This window comes from Notamacropus eugenii, chromosome 3, assembly GCF_028372415.1.
Source record: "Notamacropus eugenii isolate mMacEug1 chromosome 3, mMacEug1.pri_v2, whole genome shotgun sequence".
NCBI lineage: Eukaryota > Metazoa > Chordata > Mammalia > Diprotodontia > Macropodidae > Notamacropus > Notamacropus eugenii.
This window is the reverse complement of record NC_092874.1, coordinates 55,676,995-55,693,624: the sequence shown is the minus strand read 5'-3', so window position 1 is coordinate 55,693,624 and position 16,630 is coordinate 55,676,995. Positions and strand designations below refer to the sequence as shown.

General features: G+C 38.8%; 1 protein-coding gene across 1 annotated transcript; it reads left to right on the top strand.

The window, feature by feature from the left end:
* Positions 1-4,914: 4,914 nt before the first annotated feature.
* Positions 4,915-16,208, top strand: ACBD7 (acyl-CoA binding domain containing 7). Its single transcript, XM_072651585.1, has 4 exons — positions 4,915-5,132; positions 15,575-15,692; positions 15,803-15,865; positions 15,953-16,208. Exons 1-4 carry the CDS (start codon positions 5,121-5,123, stop codon positions 16,024-16,026), a joined length of 267 nt encoding a protein of 88 aa, XP_072507686.1. The 5' UTR covers positions 4,915-5,120; the 3' UTR covers positions 16,027-16,208.
* The last annotated feature ends 422 nt before the right edge of the window (positions 16,209-16,630 follow it).

The window sequence follows — 16,630 nt, the reverse complement described above, 5'->3', positions numbered from 1 at the left end:
CAACCCCCTCAGTATCACCTCCATTCTCTTCTTCTTTTGTCCAGTCCGTGATGAAGATGCTAACCAAGTCCTTTTTATAACCTTGATCCAAACCCCTTTTGTCTCTTTTGGAATGTTGACACATTGATTATCCCCTTCCCAAGCTTTCATCACTTCTTGCCTACCAACCACCTTATTGCTTCCATCAAACATACTTAGGTGGCCCCTAGTCTTAAAAAAAAAAACAAAAAACCTCCCCTTGATCCTGCTCCCCCCTCATCCATTCTATGTCTCTTCTCACTTTCAACTAACTCCTAGAAAAAGCTGTCCACAAAGAAACCAAGGGGGGAAAATGTAAAGGAAGGAGATTCAGTAGTATCAGACCTTAACTTGTATTATAAAGTGAGATCATTGTTGAAGTGTAAAATGGATAATTTTGATTATTTTAAATTAAAAATTTCCTGTAAAAACAAAAGCAATGCAGCCAAGACTAGAGGGAATACAGAAAGGGAGGGGGGGGGAACCTTTCATAGACAATCTCTCAAGATGTGATTGTGTTAGAATGCTACTGTGGTGTAGGAAATGATAAGCTGGTTGATTTAGAAAAACATGGAAAAACTTGGACATATGAAAGAAGATGCTATCTACCTCCAAAGAAAAAGATGACAAGTGGAAATATGCACAATAGAATCTTACATATATGTGTATAAGTATAAATGTGTATATATGTATATGGTTATACACACACATATATCTGAGTTTAACTGTAGCCTTCTATAGGGAGGGAAGAATGAGTAAAGTAAAACATATTGAAGTAAAGTAAAAAGTGCAGAGCAGAAAGCAAAAGAAAATCTAGAAGGAAGCAAAGAAAAGCTGAGTAGCTTTGAAAACAATGTATAGTGTTTATTATATAGATTTTCTCAAAATGGAATTTTACTGTTTTATATTGAATCCTGTCTTATGTTCTACTGTGTACATTGAATGAAAATACTATTTTTTTCTTGTTTGTATTTAAGTTTAAAGTCAATAAAAAATTACAAAAAGAAAGGAAAAAGTTGTTCACATTCACTTTTTCACCTCCCATTCCCTCCTCAGCAAGTTACAGTCTGACCTCTGAACATACCACTTGACTAAAACGTCTTCTTTCAAGCTTACCAACAATCTGTTAATTACAATGGCCTTTTTGAATCTCTTCTCCTGCGCTGGATCATCATCCACCTTCCATTTGACTCTGAGGTTGGAACTTGAGTGGTGATTGGAGAAACTATAATGCCCTGAACAGAAACAGGGAAGTTAAGCAATGAGACGATTGCAGAGGTAAAAATATTAATTTAGTCTTATACATGTTGATTTTAAGATGCCCATGGGGTATCCAGGTAGGACTATATAACAGCAGGCAGCTGGTAAGATGGGAGTAGAGGGTAGAAGAGAGATGAGAGCCAGACGTAGATATGGAAGTAATCTGTATAGGGATAATTACTACTCATGTGAGTTGATGAAATTACTAAGGGAGAGTGTATATAGAGAGGAAGGCTCCAGGCAGAGGCTCAGAGAGTAATCAGACATGGTAGGTTAGAGAAAAGTAATGATTAACAATTGAGATAGCAGAGGAGAAACAATAGAGTAAGGTCAAATGGGAGGATAGGCTAGAGAAGGAGGTAGCTAATAGTGTGAAAAAAAAAAAACTATAGAGCTGACAAGGAGAAGATTGAGGAAAGGCCATGGTAATTGGTAGTGGAGAACATTGTTAAACTTGTAAAGAGAAATTTCACCGAAGAGATGGGATCAGAAACTAGACTGTCAGAGATTGAGAAATTAGAGGTGAAGCAATGCGAACAATGAGAACAGATAGTCTTTTCAAATGATTAGGAAAGAGAGAAGGGAGAAAGTTTGGCAGTGGCTGGTGGTTAGATTTCCAGTTTTGTCCAGAATCTAGACATGCCAGTCTCCATATCTTTCCCAATGAGGAGGGGAAATACAGACATAATGGATGTCACTTTTAAATGAGAAAGGAAATGCCCAGGAAAAAAGGAACCCTCATCTCAATTCTATATCTTCAACCCTAATTCTTTCCTAGTACACAATAACTGATTAAGAGACATCTTTTCTAAGGATTTTCTTGCTGTAGTGCAGAAGCAAAGCTCCCTCTGTTGGGAGCCAAATTTATTGAAGGTGAGTCAGGACAAAAATCAAGCTTTTATGCTACCAGATGATACTCTCATTCCAACAGGAATAAATGACAGCTATTTAGCACCTTATGGTTTACATAATACTTAACATAGCTAGCAGTGTAGTGGTGATGTGCTAGTGAACAGGGATTTGCCATTTATTCAGATCACTCCCTATCTTTCCTGTGGATAGGCCACTCTTTCACTCTACAAATGGTTTTTCTCTTGAACCAAGCCCAGATAATAAAGATGGTGGAGTCCTACCTCAGTGATGCCCAGATAGTGAGGACATCCAAATCATTATTTCTTTCCCCTCCTAAACTTCCCCCACCACTTTCCCTATTACTGCAGAAAAAAAACACCACCCTTCCACTCCCTCAGGCTAGCATCCTCCAGTCACTAAAGTGATTTTCCTAAAGCATAGGTCTGACCAGGTCACCCTCCCCCCTACTCAATAAACTCTAGTTGGTTCTCAATTTTCTCCAGGATCAAATAGAAAATCCTCTGTCTGATGTTCAAAATCTTTCACAACTATCTGTCTCTTCCCTTTCCAGTCTTCTTACACCTTGCTCCCCAACACATCATACTTTTACTTTTTTGCTGTTCCAGAAACAAGACACCATCTTTCAGTTTCCAGCATTCTCTAGCTGTTCCCCATGCCAGCAATGCTCTCCCTCCTCACCTCCACCTACTGTCCTCCTTTAAATTCCAGTTAAGATCCCATCTTCTACAGGAAGCTTTCCTTAAACACTCCATTCTAGTGCCCTCTCTCTCTTATTATTTCCTATTCATCCTGTATATAGCTTGTTTGGACATATGTATTTATTGTCTCCCTTATTTCATTATGAGTTTCTTGGAGACAGGGACTGTCTTTAGCCTCCTTTTGTATCCCCAGTGCTTAGCACAATTCCTGCCCCATAGGTGCTTAATAAAGGTTTGTTGATTAGTTGGTTTGTTGCTTAAAGGATTCCTGGCAGAAGAATATTTGTTCCAAGTTACTCAGGAAGGAAGGAATCAAGCTTTTATACTGCAGATTTCATATAATCTTTTTTTGATATTATGTCTGAACTGGGAAATTGTAACCATGAATTAATAGCTTTCTTCTACAGGCCTGATCTCCCATTCAGTGGAATCTCAGCAAAAAGGACTTGTAGCTTTACATCTCTTTCTCTTCCTTACCAAGCCACAACTGCCCCTCTCCACTGCTTTCCAATTAATAACATGTATAAATTGTCAATACAGTAGTCAACAGCTTTTATCACAGTTGCTGGTATAAGAGACAGAATGTCTCTTGTATAATATAAGTAAACTTTTAATAAATAGAGAGAGATTAGCCTTCCCTCAAGAAGGAGGGAGAGGCATCAGCCTGGACAGAAAGAGAAAAGAATAGATTAGAATGATGGCTCCAGTCTCAGGAGTCCTGATGGTTGTAGCAGTTCTTGCCTGTGTCTCTCCTGAATAATGTTGTCTCACCATCTCAGCCTCAGGGATTCTTTGCTAGTGATCCAATGTGGCCACTTTCCCCCTCATTACTTTCCCTTTCTTATTTCAAAGTCTTCCTTTGGCTTCCAATTCTCTTACTCTCTCATCTTTTCTTTCTTTCCCTCAGCACCGGACAGGTTTGTTGGTCGCTCAAGCAATATGTTCATTCATTGACCACTTTGGATGTCACTTTAGAGTATAAGCAGTCAAATGAAAATCTGTTGACAATCTAAAAGCTGCTTCTCAGTATCTTCTGTATCCTTCCCTCCCACTTTGCCACCATTACTTCAGAAACAGAAAGGGGCTACATTGGAATGAGGGCCACTCAAAAAACATTTCCCCATAATGCAAGGGTGATCATGACCAAAGAAGTTTCATCACCAAGGGACCAGGCTACTGTTGCTGTGCCTTTTTGTGACAAGTGGCTCTGGTCCTAGTTGTTTATTGTAATGGCTTGGCAAGTTTGAGATTATCTAGCTGTATTTCAGATATTTCTTCACTCTTCAGCTTTAAAATTTGAGGTGGTGTTTGACCTGCCTAGTTCTTGTTACAACCATAGTTTAACTCCCCCAAAAGCTAGTTGAAAGCCTGAATTTGGATTTGGGAGGGCCCATTCAGAGATGATCTAGTCTTAGGTTCATAATGTGGGGTCAGAGGTCTGCCAGTAGATTTCAGGGTGTCTGTGGATGGGAAGGGGAAGAATGCATTTCTCCCCTTTAATCTCTAACTTAAATTTAACATTCCCTACAATTACTGAAAAACATTATTCTGAAAAGAGTCTGTAAACTTCAGGAGACTGCTAAGAGTCCATGACACAAATTGGTTGAAAACCTCTCACTTGTCCCACTGTTTCATTTTGGAGATAAGGCAATTGAGGCTTAAAGTTGTGAAATTATTGTGTGGAAGGCCACAGGATGGCAAGGGGCAGAACTGGGATTTGTACCCAGGTCTCTTGACTCTTATTCTATTTTGAGGAATCTCTAAGGTGAAAAGATAATTGAAAAAAAATAAAAGGAGAGAGCCCAAGTGAGGTCAGTGCCCTTTGAATGGTCCCCCTGGTCTTCCAGCCCGCAAACCCTTGAGAAGTTCGGGGACGGAAGCCAAGAACAGAACGACATTCATTGACTCGCTGAAGTTCTCTCCCGCGGTCCCTACAGCTTTTCTGCTGCTGCCACTGGCACAGCTGGCAGCCTGAGGTTCCTTCTTCCATCCACAGCCCCAAGAGACCTGCAGGATAGCGGAGGCAACAGCAGCGCCCAGTGCCTCTAGCAGGTGCGGGAGACGGGTGCTGATGTCATTCAGCTCCCTCGGTACCGAGTCACAAACCTCCGGGCCAATAGGAGCCTCAGGGCCCTCCCTGGGTGGACTCGGGGCTTTAAGAAGGGGCTGAGAAACCAGCGGGGATGCGGGAGAGCTGTCCATCCAAGACCGCGGAAGCAGCAGCTGCCTCGGGAGCCGAAGCCTGGTGCTTAGAGCAGTGGAGTCGCAATCATGTCTCTGCAGGTAAATCTGTGGCCTCCAGTGCCCTCCGGATGCGCATCTGCTACAACGCAGGAAGAAGGCTGGGTGACCGGGAGGGAGGAGGCGGTCGGGGGATATGACCCCTCCCAAGTCACGATCGTCTGTCAGAACCTTGGGCTCTGGAGCTTCGGGGGCCCTGCTCTACTCTGGCCCAGTCCCCAGCCTTGTTCCACCTGCGGGATGCCCGGGATGCCCAGGATGCCCGGAATACTTTATCAGGAGCGCTAGCAGGAGTCAGTCCATCGACCTCAGACATCTAGGACAACGCAGGCTTCAGGAACCGGGCCAAGCAAAGCCCACAACTCTTAAAGGAGATGGGCTGCAGCTCCGAGTTCTACTCACTCTACTGCCAGCTGGGTGCTTGGGGAGGGGAGGGGAGAGGGACGGGTCTTTAACCCCCTAATTTCAATGAACGTAAGGGACATTTGAAAGGCATTTATATGCGGTTTTCCGAAGGGAGACTAGGAGGGATGCGGAGGACTTTCATCCCTCTCTGTTGAGAAAGAGAGAGAGAGAGAGAGAGAGAGAGAGAGAGAGAGAGAGAGAGAGAGAGAGAGAGAGAGAGAGCGCTCCGCTGTGAAGGGATGCCTTCCATTCTGCACTTGTTTTGACTGGATGCCTTAAATTGGCCACCGAACTCTCGTGCCTGCCCAAGTCCCCCTCCCCTATTATGGTGCTACCAGTGCCAGCAGGAAAACAAGGGAATAAGCGTCTTCCAGACAAAGCAATGCCAAGCGAAATAATTTCTCTCTGAGATTTATGTAATTGTCTTCATCAATCGTTGCCTGGTCTGCATACATTTACCCTCTCCCCACTACAACAAATTCCAACCCAAAAAACCCAAGTCCTGCAGAAAGTTCCTCTTCTTTACAATACTGAAACAAGTGTCTTTTACTACAATTCCACCTTTTAGGGGGACAATTTCCTTGAATTCTATTTGAAAATTGATCACAATTCTATTTATTTAGATCATTCTTAACAATAGAATATCAAAGACCATTAACACTACAGAAAAGAAAGGGACACACACAAACAGATAACTGGGATTGTAGGATTATGAGCTAAAAAGAAGGTGCCTTAGAGATCATTTGAACCAACAAGCTACTTTGAAAATTGAGCATGAGACAGAAGGCAGTAACATAGACAATAACAGCTAAGATTAAGGCCTGGTCTTCTGATTCCAAATTCAATTATTTTTTCATATCCTTAGATGCCTCTATGACACTATTTTTCACCTTTAATAAACTATTTAAGTGTTAGGAATATCTACGAACATAACATTCGAAAAGAGTCCTTACAGAGTTGATTTTTGCTAAGCAATTTCCATTGGAACCTTACCCTCCCCATCAGCATAACTGCAGAGTAATCAGTTTGTTGATTTTGTGCTAGTTAATGCCAAGGTGAATATAATTACTTAATGAAAATTGAAGAAGATGATTTGAACTGTTCTTCCAGATAGTTTCTTTCTATAATCAACTCTTTAGAATAAACCATATATGGAGATGCGAAGGAATAATTCAACACAATCATGACCCCAAATTCCACCTTAGTTCAGACTATAATTTCTGTTTTCTCTCTCACCAAGTCTTCCATAAGCTCTATTAATGAGGTAGCAAAATTGGATGGATTACTGACTTCCCTGCTGAAAGATGATACCATTCTGGATCACTGCTTATTTGAGTATCTAGCTGATAAGATGAGTTTTAGGTTCTCGTTATTCCCCTCTACCCATTGTCTAGGTAAACTGCTAATGAACAGGGTAAAAAAAATCCCTTTGTTTGACATAAATTAAAGAGAATTCCAAAAGCCCTGAATTATCGCACATAACCTGTAAAAGCAGCCCTTGATTTTACCAAGACTCGTGGGGAGAGGTGAATTTTTTGAACATCTCCCTGCCAGTTAGAATACAGCTGCAAATCCCAACATAGGAGATGACAGCAAACACTCTAGAGAACACAGGAACTCAGGAAAACACTAAGAGATTGTTAGGTTGAAGACATGGCTGGCAGCATAAACCCAATTTGCTCATTGGTATGCTCCAGTAGAAAACTGAGTGAACTTCTCCTTCCTCTCTTCTTTGAGCTGTCCAAAAATGGACTGAACTGCCCTGGGAGTTGGTGACTTCCCCCATCAGAAAGTCCCAGTGGGAAGAACTTTTAGAGGCCATCTATTTTGACCCATATCTGAACAAGACTCCTCTCTACAACATGCCTGACAAGAAATTCCTTTGAAAACCTCCAAGGAGACCTCACTATCCCCACTTTTGGATAGTTCAAAGTGTTAAGCAGTTTTCCTTACAGAAAGCCTAAATTTGCTCTTTTTTTTCAACTTCCACGCATTGTTCCTAGTTTCTTCTGTAGCCAACAAGATTAAGTCAGATACCTTTTTCACGTGGCAACCTTTCAAATACTGTATTTGAAGTTAGCTACCACATTCTTCCTAAATCTTCTCTCCTTCTGGCTAAACACCCCTAGTTCCTTCAGTGTTGCTCATATGAAATAATCTCAAGGCCTTTCATGACTCTGGTCTCCCTCCTCTGTATATTTCTGCAGCTTCTTAAAACATGGTGTCCAGAATTGAACACAATATCCCACATATGTTTCAATTAGAGTAGAGTAGAGTAGAATCCTGGCCTCCCTAGTCCTAGACATTATACTTCCAACCTAATGCAGCCAGTCATTGCCACTGTTGGCTTATATTGAGATTGCAATCCTCTAAGACCCCCAGATCATTTTCATTTTTAAAAATTTTTAAACTTAATTTCATTTTTAATTTTTTTTCAATTTTTCTTTTTAATTTATGGAATAAAATAAGCATTTCCATAATGTAGTACAAAAAAAATGATTATACATGAAACTGCAAAACTACTATGCGTAGCTTGTTACTCTTTTCACATATACCACAAAATTATCATGTAAACACCCTCTAATCACATCTCTGTCATCTTATAGATAGACTCATATAGATATATATATATGATGTTCATGAAAGTAACCTCGGAAACCTCAGCCTCCCCTCTCTCCATATTTTGATATAAGGAAACTGAGGCCTAGAGAGGTCACTTGTCTAAGGTCACAAAGGTAGTAAGTGGCAGAGCTGGGATTTAAATTCAGGTTCTCCAACTCCAAATCCAGAATCACTCTACTATACTATAGTACTTCAAATTAATCTTCATTTACTCAGATGTAAGACTACATTTATCCTTATTAAATTTCTTCTTACATCTAGCCTACTATTCTAACCTGTTAAGATCTTTTTGGATCCTGACTCCATCATCTAATATTTTACTATCCCTACTAACTTTATTTCCCAGCCTTTGGAAAGATGATTTTTTGGTTACAACAATTTTAAAGATCAGTGCTTGAAATTGGCATTGGTGCCAGGTGTACTTATACCAACAAAATTATGGCTCTTTGAAATATCTAGGTATTCCCTAACTTACATCACATGGCAAGAGATTCTTCTCCATAGAAATAATTTCTCCCCCTGTAGCTCATGGTTGTTGCAGAGGTTGGGAAGGAAGACTCCTTTCTTGCAGGCAGACAAGTTTTGGTGTACTGAGTCCCTATAGAAACAATGAGAATTAAAAGCCCTTTTAAGACATAAAAATGCATAACGTTGTATAATTCCAATTATTCATGTTTCAGCATTTCAAGGATTTCATAATTTTATAAGGAAAGAGCCCAAGGGTGTATTCCTCCACAATCACTTAGCCCAGAACAAGTTATCAACAAGTCAATTACCACTTATTAAGTGATTTTGTCTGGACATGTATTCTCTCCATTAATTCAGGTGGCAACCCTACTACAACTCAGTAGATGGTCTTTGACATTTTCAGTTACATGGGCAAAGATAAGCCCCACTTACATTGTATTTCACCGGGGAAGTGTGGCTAAGGTCCCAAACAAGTGATTTACCCACTTTCAGAAGACAAGCTGTTGGTAAATTAGGAACTGTCTGCAGTTTTGGAGTGCCTCTTTCCTGTTAATTGAGAGAGCTCTGCAGACAGAAAACAAGCGTGAGAAGAGATGAAGCCGAGGGAAAGAAAAAAGGAACTGTCTGTAGACTGAATAATCATATTTACTGTACGATATTTTTAAAAATGTATTCACTTGTCACTACATACTGCATTATGCACTTCACAAAAAGACTCTTAAAAATCAATATAGGAAAAATAAACAATCAAAAAGGGCAGTTTTTATTTGGCACTTAAAATAAGTTAACTACTACAGTTGAGGGCTGAATTTAGCTTTGAATTTCCTGGCAGTTAATCTGAAGATGGGAATTTGTTGTATTTTATCATTCTTGATTACAGACAAACTGGCAAGTTTTCTTTTATCAGAAATAAACTTTTTCTTGTAACTGGATTCAAAGAAGAATATTCTTATATGGTGGCATTAGATAATGTAATAGACAATCACCTCCAAGCACACTTCTATAGAAGATACAAAAATATTGCTTACATGTTCTTGTATCAATATTATGGATAAGCACTTTACCTTTTTTGGAGTATAACCCAGAATATCAGTGAAGTCATTTCTATAGGACACGAAGATAACCTGTTCTAAAGCCATCCGTTTCTGATGATGTTTGTAGAAGTTAAAGAAATGAATGATGTGTTTATTAGAATGGCTCTTTCAAATGTTTGAATTTCTCATTCAAGCCTTTGGCAAGGATTAGATTGCCACTGACCAATTCATAGCTGAATTCTTTGAGAAGGACCCAATTGGCCAGGTGTGGTGGTACGTATCTGCCTTCTCCACAACTGGGGGATGCTGGAGCTGGTTGGTCACCTGAGATAGAAAATTCTGGCTGCAGTGGAGTTAAAAGAAAGCCATCAAACTGCCAGAGTAGGGTCAAATTGGCTTATCCAGGTCAATAACCTTTGCTGATCAGTTTTGGGATCAGACTGTGAGTGGCCACTGAACTTCCAGTTTGGAGAGGAAGATACAGTCTTTGGAAAACTGCATTAAAGTGCCCAGATACTGAGCTGTTAATTAAAAAATTATCCCTTGTACTCTTGATCTTAAATGTATGGAAGACAGAAGTGCTAGTTCCTATTGTGAAGGATCAAGAAGCTGACTTGTAATTTTTACTCAGACAAGGGCTGGCTCACACCCAGGCCACAAAAGGTACTTGTGGATCGAGTCAACATTTTTCTTTAAAAGAAGTTTGTGGTAAGGTAAAACAATAGAGAAGGTGCTGGACTTGGAGTTGTGACAGCCTGAATTCAAACCTTGCCTTAAACACTTACTAGCTGTGTGACCCTGGGCAAGTCACCTAATCTCTGTGCTTCAATTTCCTCATGTGCAAAATGAGCGGGTTGAATTCAGTGCCCTCCAAAGTAGGTGGCACAGTGTATAAAAAGATGGACCTGGAGTAAGGAAAACATGAATTCAAATCTGTCTTCAGACACTGATTAGCTTTATTGCCCTGAGCAAGTCATTTTACCTTTGTCTGCCTCAGTTTCCTCAACTCTGGAATGAAAATAATCCCAGCACCCACCTCCCAGGCTCCTTATGAGAATAAAATAAGAATACTTATAAAGAGCTTTGTAAACCTTAATGCACTATATAAAGATATCTTCAATATCCTCTTCCAGCTCTAACTCAATGAACTTATGAATCTATGCATATGTATTTGTATACGTACTTGGATAAAACCTCTGAGTTCTGCCTCATAGAATAGGAAAGATGCAGTTTTGGTCTGACAAACTGTAAAGGCAAGTATCACAGGCAATAAGCTCTGTTGGTCATAAAAGAATCTCTGTATGGCCCTATAGAACATCTGGTTTTGAGTAATATAATAATAGCATTTATGTAGCATTTTAAGGCTTGCAAAGCAGTTTTATGCATATTATCTCATTTTACCTTCACAATAGCCGTGGGAGGTTATTATCCTCATTTTGTAAGTGAGGAAATTGAGACAAACTTTTTAAGAGTTGAGCTGTAACTTGATGGGCTTGTTAGAAGAAGTTAGCTACCAAATGTATCCCAAAGTTCATGGATGAATTTAGTTGCTTAATGGAATCATTTATCCATTTGAATGCTGAGGGATTGTTTGCCAAATATGATTTTAGCTTTAATTTAAATGATGCTTTAGCTGGGGGGTAAGGAGACAGCAATAAATATGGCTTCCCAGCTTCTTTCTTTTTAATATAAGGAAAGATCCGTCTCTGACATGTATCAGTAATGTTTAAACAGTTTCCTCTATTTTCCTGGGGTTTTAGGACAGTGACTGGTGAGGCAGCAAATTGTTAACTGTTAATTCCTTTTCTAGGTTTATACTATAGCATCCTTGAGGATTCCAGTCCACTGAGTGAGCTAAGGAGGGAGATAAGAAATTGGGAGGAAGTCTGACTCATCCCATTCTGATATTATAAATTTGTTGAATCCATTCTCATGGCTTTGTCTGGACTCTAGAGGTTCTTCCCATAGAAGATGAATATTAGCTCATAAGGGGCTTCATGGCAAAACAAAGAATAAAAGTGCCATTAATTTGCTCACAGATTACATTTATCTTTTAATTAATTTCTCCTGAGCCAGTTACCAGACTCAAGGGCATGCTAAAAATACTGTAAGCAGTCCAGTGTTCACTAAGGGTTTTTTGCTTAGAGCTGAATATATTGGAGTCTTCAGCATCTTTGAGACAGACCAGCAGGTCATTAGTGCTGCTAGAATAGACCCTAACCGAACCCCTCCAATTTAGCCTAGGTTGGTTCTTGGAAATAAGTAGTAGCCACGCTGGTGTAAGGGTCTGAGTCTAACTTTGGATATGTGTGGTCCTGTGTTTAAATCCCATGTGACCTTGCTTGCTTTTTACCATGCTATGCAAGGATTCCTTGAAGGAAATAGGAAAGTGTATTTGGAGAAGAAAAGATTTGAGGATAGAAGTGGACATGATAGATAGAGTGCTGGGCCTGGAGTCAGGAAGATCAGAGTTCAAATCTTGCTTCAGATACTTACTAGCTGTTAGACCCTGGACACATTACCTAACCCCTGTCTGCCTCAGTTTCCTCATTTAGTAAATGGAAATAATAATATACCTACCTCCCCTGGTCATGCTTTATATACAGTAAGTACTTAATAAGTGCTTTTTTATCATTCATCAAGAGCATTTTGCAAACTTTAAAGCACCGTATACATGCCATTATTTATATTGTCATTATTACAACCGTCAAACTTCTTTATCTTGGCTCCAGAAGGCACAGCTAGGAATGATGGGTTGCAGATAGGTTAATTTAGGCATCTTATAAGGAAGGACCTGCTGCAAGTGTTATTCAAAAGTAAAATTGGTTGATTCAGGAGATAGTTGGTTCTTCCTTACCAGAGAAATTCAAGCAAAGGCTGGATGACCACACATTGGAATAAATTGTAAAGAAGATTCCTATAAAAGTATGGGTTGGCCTAGGTGACCAGTCAACTCTAAGAGTCTGTGACTCTGTGACAACACACATATGGTCTATTATCAGGCCTGTTCTTGCTGCCTTTCCAGTTTTGTAGGATCTGTTATAACTTGCATTCTTCTGGGCATAGATTGTAAGAACTCAGTATCACCTTCACATCCCGGTGAGTCATGGGAATTCAACCTTTAATAGAATAATAACACCAATTATTTTAATATGCTGTTAAGATTTGATTTATGGACTCTACCAGGAGAAAAATAGATAAGAAACCATTATTAATATGTGATGATTGTAAATATCATTTAGACATAACATTGGTTTCATATAAATTTCAAAAGACAGATGGAGAAGCCTAGGACAGCCAATTCTTAGATACTATTTGGAATTGAAAATCATAAGATTATTCCTAATCATTGTGATGTAACAGCAGTATTATTATTCAGGAGAGTCTGCATGGCAGAGTGGATAGGGAATAGCATTGGAATCAGAAGGATTTGAATTCGAATCTAGTCTTTGGCAAAAATCTAGGTGTTGACTCTGGGGCAACTCAGTCAGTATTCTGAAGGAAATTCTCTAAAGACTATAAAAAGGAAAGCAGTTGCTGGTTTGCATTTGTTGAGGTAGTTTTCAGAACAGAATTCTCTGTTCTGAAGAAATTGTAGAAATTACTTATTAGACTCACTCCTACCCCCAAATAGGATCTAAACTGGGGTTGATGGGGAAGTAATACTTCTTGGCTCATGAAGAACTCTTGTGCATCGATTTCCAAGTGAATGAGAGGCTGGCGACCACTACAAAAATTTTTTTATACTGTTTTCTCAATGAAACAAAACAGTCAGTAGTGGGAGGTGTGCCTAAAACCTGCTTACTCCTTTCCTCAATCCTGCAATTTGTTGGAGGGAAAAAAAAGCGAGTATAGTGTTTGAGGGATTTCCAAAAGGCTAAACTAGAGTGACTGAGAGTTTTGCCTTGTGAAGATAGACAAGCCAACAGTTAGAATTTAGACTATGGAAAAAACCTAGACTTGAAGAATTAATTAGATCAGGATTGGGGACCCTTCAGCCTCGAGGCCACATGTGGCATCTGAATCCAGTGGATTCAGTGAGAGGGCTGTACTTGAGGATCTAGGGGGCCACATGTGACCTGTAAGTAGTTTGACCCACCATTGATTACATGATCTTAAAATAAAATCTGACATCAAGAAATCCTCAGGAGACTTTTTTCTCTTTAGTACCTGATTATACGTTTTGAACTTGGTAAACATCTCAGTTGAACTATATTTGCTCCTGTGGGTTTCTTCTCTGATGCTCCACATCTGAGCTAGTCCTTTGCTTAGTTGAGACGTGAACTGTTTTGTATATTACTCCTGGCTTCAGCCTTAGCTGATGCCTTCTATACGTCCTGTGGCTGAAGATTTAGCAGAATGATTTCCAGTTTTGCCAATGCTTATTAAAATGAATCTGAAGGGTTAGAATATACATTAGAGTATCAGTCTATAAGCATTTATTAAGCATTCACTATGTGCCAGGCACCTTGTTAAATGTTGCAGATAGCAATAAAGTCAAAATACTGTTTCTTTAATTTTTGGCTTTCCAGTATTTTTTGTTGGGTTCCAAATTTGTTGATCTGTTCCATCTCTTTTTATCAATGAAAGGGTTTAGAGATATGAATTTTCCCATAGGGACTGCTTTGGTGACATTCCCAAAATTTTGCTAATTTAATTATGGGAAGTTTTACTAGTTTTAGATGTTATAATAGTTTTTCCACTTATAACATTTGTCAAAGTTTTGTATTCTAGCATATTCTCATTATTTACAAAGAGAGGCTGATTACAATGAGGTGCTGCAATTTTGTGTTGAATAGTCTCCCCTTTTTCCTTGTTCCTTGCTTTTAAGACTACAGTAAAGAGAATTCAAATATTTCTCAATTTTTTTTTAATAAAACAAACTTTCAAATGAGGTCACCAGCATTTACTTTTAAGGAGATAATGGGACATAGAAGATGAAGGTTTGGAACAATCAGTTATAAATAAAAATGAACCTAATGAAAATAATTTCATTCCATCCCTGTCTTTGTGAAAGAATATATTTTACCAATAATGCATATCTAACCCATAAACATGTAAAAGATACTTAATTTCCTTTTGTAAAGGAAATAAAGAGGGGAAAAATTATCTGGACAATAATTATATATTATATAATAAATTATTATTATCATTTATATGTGCTTTAAAGTTTGCAAAGTGCTTTCCTTATAAGAAGCTTGTATTGCAAGTGTCCTTCTTTTACAAATGAGGAAGTGAAGGATCAGAGAAGCCAAATAATAAGCCCACTAGTTACTTTTAGAGTCAGATTTCAAGACCAAGAGTCCCCCAATTCCCAATCAGTGCATGCACTCATTCACTATGTTCCAGTTACCGTGCACAGTTCTGTTAATGTACAGTACAAAGTGCTGGGGATGTGAAGACAAGCCAACAAGCCAGATTCTACCTCCAGGAAGCTCACATTCTAAGGGGAAATCATACAGAAAGGGAAACTAGAAAGAGGCTGGGGGAAAGGAGACAACAATGCAAGACAATTGACTCCAAAGTGGAGGGTGGTAATCGGAGGGATAGACAGATGAGAAAGGAAGAACAATGCCTATAACTAGGTTTCCTTGGACGTTACAGTTTTCCTTAATTTAGCCCAGCCTTTAACAGCAGAAGGGCTTTGAATCACTCATCTCTTCATTTTTCTATCCGTATAAGGAATAATGATAATAATAATGTGTTTTATATGTCATTTTAAGGTTTGCAAAACAGATAGGAACAGTTATATAATCAAGTAGAAATTAGACAGACTATTTCCTTAACATAGATATGTTAGAGTTTAATTAACGAGCCAGTTAAGTGTTTGGATCCATTTTCCTTGAGTCCAAAGTCTCCTACCTGCTTTTCAGTAGGCTCATACAAACAATTCTATGCTCTGCCTAAAGGCAGAAAGTGTACCACTGGGTGACTTTCTTTCCCCTCCATTTTCAGAATGAATTTCATAATGCTGCTGAAAGTGTCAGGAAACTAAAAACCAGGCCAAATGATGAAGAACTCAAAGAACTCTATGGACTCTACAAACAATCAATTGTTGGAGACATTGATATTGGTATGGTATCTATACATTTCTTAATTGGGCAATGTTTGGGATTTTGAATAACAGTTATGATGCCACTAATAAAAATGTAAACTGAAAAAAATATGTGTTTCTTTTGGCAGAGTGTCCAGGAATGCTAGATTTAAAGGGCAAAGCCAAGTGGGAAGCATGGAACCTCCAAAAAGGTGTTTAATTGTTAAAACGGGAAACATATACCTCTTCTTTGGTATATCAGAAGATTAGCAAAGGTAATCTGTTTCTTTCCTTTTCAGGTGTCTCAAAGGAAGATGCCATGAGTGCCTATATTTCCAAAGCAAAAGAGCTGATAGAAAAATATGGGATCTAGAATAATGCTTGCTGGAATTCTTTTTCATTATGAAACTTCTTTATAATGTAAAATAAATTAACATTTAAGGGGAAAAGTAATATTAACTCTTCTTATTTCACCACACTCCTTAATATGGGTTGAAATATTGAACTGTAGTGTGCAGAAGAAACTTAAATAAATTTTTACTTTCTTTAACTATACAGAAATTTGTGGCTTTTTAAAAGAAAAAATAAAAGATTGGTTTGTGTGAAGACTGGGCAAAAATGAGAAAATAGCTTCATGCTTATCTGGTCTGCAGATATTGGACTAGATGACCACAGAGGTGTCTTTCCATTCAAAAATTCTATGATGAGCAGCAATCAGGCCTCCCAAGATCCTCTGTGGCAGGGATTTTTAACTTGGGGTGCATGAGCTTGATTTAAAGGCATACACAGAGTAATAATATGTATTGCATTTTATAAACTGAATGTTGGTATAATTAGTTGCCTTTGTAATATTACATATTTTATTTTATGCATTAAATGCATTGCTCTGAGGCTTAACCCAAATTATTGAAGGAGTCCAAAGTGTATTTAAAAAAAGATTAAGAACTCTTGCTCTAGGCTGATTTCAGAAAAACCTG